Source organism: Carassius carassius, chromosome 11 (genome assembly GCF_963082965.1).
Source record: "Carassius carassius chromosome 11, fCarCar2.1, whole genome shotgun sequence".
NCBI lineage: Eukaryota > Metazoa > Chordata > Actinopteri > Cypriniformes > Cyprinidae > Carassius > Carassius carassius.
In genome coordinates this window covers 33,431,771-33,438,588 of record NC_081765.1, presented here as the reverse complement: position 1 = coordinate 33,438,588, position 6,818 = coordinate 33,431,771, and the positions used below count along the sequence as shown (strand labels likewise).

At 33.7% G+C, this 6,818-nt stretch overlaps 1 protein-coding gene across 1 annotated transcript; it reads left to right on the top strand.

Moving 5' to 3' along the window:
* Positions 1-504: 504 nt before the first annotated feature.
* ednrbb (endothelin receptor type Bb) lies at positions 505-6,471 on the top strand. Its single transcript, XM_059561299.1, has 7 exons — positions 505-872; positions 949-1,061; positions 2,319-2,523; positions 3,477-3,617; positions 4,455-4,588; positions 4,696-4,804; positions 5,893-6,471. The coding sequence occupies exons 1-7, from the start codon at positions 510-512 to the stop codon at positions 6,079-6,081; spliced, it is 1,254 nt and encodes a 417-aa protein (XP_059417282.1). The 5' UTR covers positions 505-509; the 3' UTR covers positions 6,082-6,471.
* Positions 6,472-6,818: the final 347 nt, after the last annotated feature.

Sequence of the window (6,818 nt, the reverse complement as noted above, 5' to 3'; positions counted from 1 at the left end):
ATCCCAGTAACTGAGCAGTTTATGAAATACTCAGACCGGCCCGTCTGGCACCAACAACCATGCCACGCTCAAAATTGCTTAAATAGACCGTTCTTAGATAGACCGATGTACAGACAGACAGATGGATAGTGAACAGTCTCTGCATTCATCTCATTCATGTGTCTGGCAGTGAGTGGATTCAGGCGGAGCTCCAGTGAACATCTGGAAGGACATCGATACGTCAGGAGAAATGAGTAACAATGATGTGTCACACACTCTAGTTTACAGTGGAATCTCAGTGTCGTAACCCGCAGGCGTCTGAATGACACACTGAATCTGAGATCCTGCCAAGAACATGATTTATGTGCTGCAGAAGCTGCTCATAAAAGAGCATATATATATATATACACACCTAACTCACACCTACAACACACAAAGAGCTGCAGGTAAGACACTATGACTGGATCTGTCTAATATCTCATGCAAAACTTTTGAAATGACACTCTTTCTGGTTTTTCTCAGTCTTTAGCATGGAGGGGCCCGTCATTGTCCTGTTACTGCTGTGTTTTAACAGTTCACTAGGGTTCATTAGTGCTCAGACAACAGACAAACCTCCTGACGATGCAAAGAATATCTCATGGAAACCAGTGAATGCCACAGCAAACAAAACCCCGATGTGTTCTGGACCAGCACGGATCAAAGACGCCTTCAAGTACATCAACAGCATTGTCTCGTGTTTCGTATTCCTGTTCGGGATGGTTGGAAACCTGACTCTCCTGAGAATAATCAAAGAACACAAATGCTTGAGAAATGGACCCTATATTATCATCGGCAGTCTGGCTTTAGGCGACATTTTGCACGTCTTGATTGGCATACCCATTAATGTTTATAAGGTAACTTTGCTGAATTTTTTTGTGCATTGAAAACACTCGAAATAGGATGATATAAATCATTTGTTGTGTTTTGCAGCTCCTGGCAGTGGACTGGCCGTTTGGTGTCCTGCTCTGTAAACTGTTGCCGTTCATTCAGAAAACCTCTGTTGGGATAACGGTATTGAGTCTGTGCGCTCTGAGCATAGACAGGTAAGAGTGTTAAGTTTAGATATGTTTACTTTATAAAGCCATGTTTTGAACATCGGGGGAACAAATTATTTGACCAAATTGTTTAGTTTGTGGGGAGAGGGTTTGCTGTCACAAATGTAACTGTCCTTTTATTTAAAGGAATCAAATAGAATTTAAAAGGAATAAAGAAAAAGAAAGTCTAGTTAATTATGTAATTTTATAACTAAATGGCTCTGTTAAAGTTTCTGGTCTCTAACATTCAAATAATAGTCAATTTTCTATGAAAGCTAATTTCTATAGATGCTAGTTTCCACCAGGGAATAAAAAATAACAGTAATTGTGACTTTTTAAATCACGATTCTGATCTTTTTCTCTCTCGCAATTGCAAGTTTACATCTTATTCCAGTTTTAACTTTCATTCTCAGAATTGCTCAAAAAAAGTCTGCATTGTGAGATATAAAGTCACAATTACATTTGTGTATATATATATATACTGTGTATATAAATGTATACTTTTTTTTTTTTCAAAAACGTTTTTCGTATTTGTGTAGTTTTTATTATGTGGCAGAAAAGTATGGACGACAATTTATACAACAGAATAATTAAATAAATACATGTAATTGCAAGTTTTTCTCACGATTATATATATAAAAAACTAAAACAATTCCTGAGTTCATATCTCACACTTGTCTTTTTTTTTCTCTGAAATCTAGGTTTACATCTCACAATTCTGTTTTCATGCCACAAAATAAAAAAAACTAAAAAGGTAATTGTTTACAACTCACAGCTTAGACTTTTCTTCTCAGAATTGCATGTTTATATCTCTCGATTTTACGTTTATACCTCGCAATCCTGATAATCTCAAAAAGACTCAGAATTGCTAGAAAAAAGTCTGAATCGTGAGTTAAAATGTTGCAATTACTGTAATTATTAATATACTGTATTTAATGAAGTGAATGGTCACCTACTGGATAATACTTCTATTTCTGTCATAAAATATGAATTGTTTAGCTACTTAGATCTTATCTCACACGTTCAACTTTAAAACTGAAGTGTCACGCTGGGATTCGTGCTAGTCTTCTGTGAACGAAACCTTGATTTGAGTAGTCATCACAAACATTTTGCCATGAGTGCTGTTAAGCCGCTGAAGTAGACCAGTTTATTAATTTATGAAAGCATTTTCTAATCCTAACAACACAGAGAGCAGTGCATAATGTAGTGCAGCAGAGCTGGGGATCGAATATTGTACCTAAAGGAGAAATGTATGTTGTTCTGAAGGTACCGAGTCGTTGCATCCAGGAGTCGTATCAAAGGTCTTGGTTTTCCCAAATGGACTGCTATCAAACTGTCTTTAATATGGATGATTTCAACATTGCTGGCTGTTCCGGAGGCTGTGGCGTTTGACTTGATTACGATGGATTACAGAGGCGAGCATCTGCGGATATGCCTCCTTCATCCGGTACAATCCACTCCATTCATGCAGGTAAACTAAGAAATACTGCTATAAAAGACTACAATATAATATAAAAAATATAAAGACCCCTTAGGGAACATGCAGGAGGTGTGGGAGGAAAAATGCATTTTGCAGTCCCCCAAGATACTGTACTTTGATCCAGAATTACTAAACAAGGCAAATTAGCGCAATCCCATAAAAGCAGCGATGCGATAGTAAAGTTCTGCAGATGATTTACTGATAATGTGCTAATTAAAGAACACAAAGGCAGCCAGATCATTTCTATAATGTCCAATGCAATCAAAGAGCAGCACAAGTTAGCGTAAGGTCCCAACTCGTAAAACTTTGCACTTGCTTGCAAAACTTTCATTTACTTGTAAAACCTTTGCATTCTCTCGATAAAGTATTATGTTTCCCAAAGAAACTTTGTGTTCACTTTGAAAACTGGGAGGAAAAACTATAATTAGGAGGTTTTGCAAGCAAAAGCAACATTTTTCCGGTGAACACAATGTTTTTGTGAGCTGCTCTGTAATAATACGTAATAGGAATATGTCACCCCAAAAACTGAACTTTATATACTCTGCAGGAGAATTTCGGAATGATTTGCACACAGCTCTTTTCTATAAAACAATTTGGGGGGAAATTATCTTTTTGTGTCCCTCAAAAAATGTATTTGATGTGAATAAATAACAACTGTTACCATTTTTGGGTCCACTATTTCTTCAACTGTAGTCAGAGATACTACATGCAATAAAATCATCAACACAAATAATCAAGCTCTGCATATTGCATGTCATTAAAACCAATTATTTCCTATGATGTCAGGAACTTTTGATATAGACAGCAGCTGCTGTAAAGAAAGTCTGATTCCCTCATCAAACAGCTCGTGGTTTGAGCTCAGATCTGTTCGAGACTCTAATGATGACATACTTCCTTTGAAATAACGTCAAGATCATCAGGAACTCTCTTTTTTCTCGTTCTAGTTTTATAAAATGGCCAAAGACTGGTGGCTCTTTGGGTTTTACTTCATCGTGCCGCTGGCGTGCATCGCTGTCTTTTACTCGCTGATGACTTGGAGGATCTTAAGCGGAAGCGTTAAGAAGTTGGACAAACACATAAAGCAGGTAAATCTGGACCTGGGATTTGGAAAGCTGTTCCAGTTCATCTGAATATCTGAGTGACCAGAATCACACAATACCATCATACAAACAAAACTACTGTCTGCAATACAGCAAAATGAGTTATATACTGTAGTATTACTAGTAGTATTAGTTATACAGTACATACAGTAGTATTTGTTAATATTTTATAAAAAAATAAATGTTTTACTTATTTTATTTTACGTTTTTTTTAAGGAGTCTTTTGTGCTTTTAAAGTTTTTATTAGTTTTTTTTAATATATATGTTTTTATATTTCTATGTACCTTTATTTTATTGTTTTTCTTTTCATTTTTAGTGTTTTTATTTTATCATAGTTTTAGTTAATAATAACAACACTGGTATAAATGCAAAAAAAAAAAATATATATATATATAATTTATTTATATTTTATTTATATTTTATAGTTTTAGTTAACAATGACAAAACTGGCATAAATTGCTGTATATATATATATATATATATATATATATATATATATATATATATATATATATAATTTATTTACATTTTAAATAGTTTTAATTAACAACAACAGTGATATGAATCACCCAAAAAATCTAATATTTTATTTATTTTGATTTTAAATAGTTTTAGTTTTAGTCAACAATAAAAACATTGGTATAATCGCAAAAACAAAAACAACAACAACAACAAGACACAACAACAAAAAATGTTTTATATATATTATTTATTTATTTTTATATTAAACCATTTCTAGTTAGCAATAACCAGACTGAAAGCGCAGAAGACAGATATGATTTGTCTGATCAGTGTGTGATGAATCCTCTCTTCTGATGACAGAGACATGAAGTGGCCTGGACTGTTTTCTGTCTGGTTCTTGTGTTTGCAATCTGCTGGTTTCCTCTTCACCTCAGCAGGATCCTCAAGTTAACCATCTATGATGAACACGATCCCAACAGATGCAAATTACTGAGGTAAGACGTGTTATTAATATTATAATGCATGCATATGCATAAACACATGAGCTCTGCTCCAAAAACTAGTGAACTAAGTGATCTAAATCTATATTTTTGATGTTTAGCACGTTTCTTGTTCTTGACTACATCGGCCTCAACATGGCGTCTGTGAACTCATGCATCAACCCGGTGGCTCTGTATGTGGTCAGCAAAAGATTCAAAAACTACTTCAAGGTAACGTGTGTTTCTCACTTCATTGTTCTCAAGTATTTAGTATATAAATATAGCTTATTAAATATATTACCAAATACTAAATATATTGTAGGAACATTCATCGTACAGCTGCTTTGCAATGATTTGTATTATGGAAAGCGCTATACAAATAAACATTAATTGATATTTGTTTCTCAATATTTTATTAAAGTTTTATTCTGAATGATTTAGCACTGCAGTACTTCCTCATAGCTGTATGTTCAGCTGTTTGTCGTTTAGTGTGCAAAATGTTTTATTTCGGACAATATTTGGGCGAAATACAACTGTATGAAAATCTGGAATCTGTGGGTGCAAAAAAATTGAAATATTTGAGAAAATCAACTTTAAAGTTGTCCAAATGAAGATCTTAGCAATGCATATTACTAATCAATATTTTTTATATATATTTACAGTAGGAAATTTACAAAATATCTTCATGGAACATGATCTTTACTTAATATCCTAATGATTTTTGGCATAAAAGAAAAATCTACAATTTTGACCCATACAATGTATTTTTGGTTGTTGCAACAAATATACCTCAGAGACTCAAGACTGATTCTGTGCTCCAGGGTCACACACATAACTTCAATTTGAGTACTTTTAGTTTGTGCACATTAATAAACTGTATTGTGATTCATTGACAGCACATGATAAAATAAAAATAAAGAATGAATTAGCATTTTTATTGGCATCAGCTGTAAACGCGGCCAATTGAACAAGGTTCACATCTTTAGATTAGTGGAGGCAGATTTTCACACACGCTTTGTTTACAGATGAATTATGAATAAGAATTACGTATCGCAGGAAATTGGATGTGACAGCAGGTGAACTGCGGATTAATTTCATTTTACTCTCCCTGACGGAGAAAAGTTTGTGTTTGACTTTAGATAAAAGTGACCTTGTGCACAACATTTCCATAAATCATGTATGATGCCTCATGTTAATCCACTCAGGTGCCTCATTTGCATAATGTTTAGCAAGAGCTGTGTTTCATGTTATTCTGAAGGTGATTGGCTGGGCCTGCATTGATTTCTCTGTTCGTTTCTGCTCTGTGCTTCCTCTGACAGGCCACTCTCAACGCTGGTTGTTCTCGTTCATCCAAACCGGTCCTCATTCAGGAAGAGAAGCAAGGTTTCATGAGGTCAAAGGTCACAGAGCCACCATCTGACAACAGCAACTCTGTCAAACAAGAGTCGGCATCTGGTGACACTGAGAGAACAAGCTTTCTTCAGAAATTCACTTGTCTTAGAACATGAAATCAGCTTCTGATTATGTATATGTACTGTTTGGTTTTTGTAAATACAATATGACTGAAAAGCATTTAACACTGTTGCACTTCATATAAGTCTGCATACACAGACTTTCCAAGGGGAATAAAACTTAAAACCATACAAAAAGTTGTTACTTGAAATAATATACAGTATATTTAAATATTTTAACATTTTTATTTAGTAAAACTTGTGCGCCAAAAAAAGGAAACAAACTAAAATAAAAATAAAAATAATAATTGACATTTAATTTTTTTGTTGTTGAAAAAATAGTAATAAAGATATGTGAGAAACAAAAAATGACAAAAACCCACACAAAAAAATGCCTAAAACCTTAACTTACATTGTATTGATCATGGAAAACAAATATGATTAAAAAGTGTAATAGTATCTCAATGATACTAAAACAACATTCTTTCCAAAATGGCTTATGTAAAGTACAGCAATAGAAAATATAATTTTTCATTATTAATAATGAAATGTTATCTCACAACAGGTGAATATTTGTAAAATGATTTGAAATCAACAAATACAGTAATGTTCAAATTTGTTGATGTTTTTTAAAAATATTATTTTCTGCTCACCAAGCTGCATTTTTTACGTCAACAAATCATACAAATCTCCAATAATGTGAAATATTTTTACAAATGAAACAGCTTTTTTCCAATGTTAATCTCTGTTAAGCTGTAATTTATTTCTGTGACGCTCCGCTGTATTTTCAGCAT

Excerpts from the sequence above, each read along its gene's own strand:
- ednrbb (XM_059561299.1), top strand. The coding sequence starts at position 510 with ATGGAGGGGCCCGTCATTGTCCTGTTACTGCTGTGTTTTAACAGTTCA. Across the intron at positions 873-948 it reads TACCCATTAATGTTTATAAG|CTCCTGGCAGTGGACTGGCC; the intron begins GTAACTTTGCTG and ends TGTGTTTTGCAG. Across the intron at positions 2,524-3,476 it reads AATCCACTCCATTCATGCAG|TTTTATAAAATGGCCAAAGA; the intron begins GTAAACTAAGAA and ends TTCTCGTTCTAG.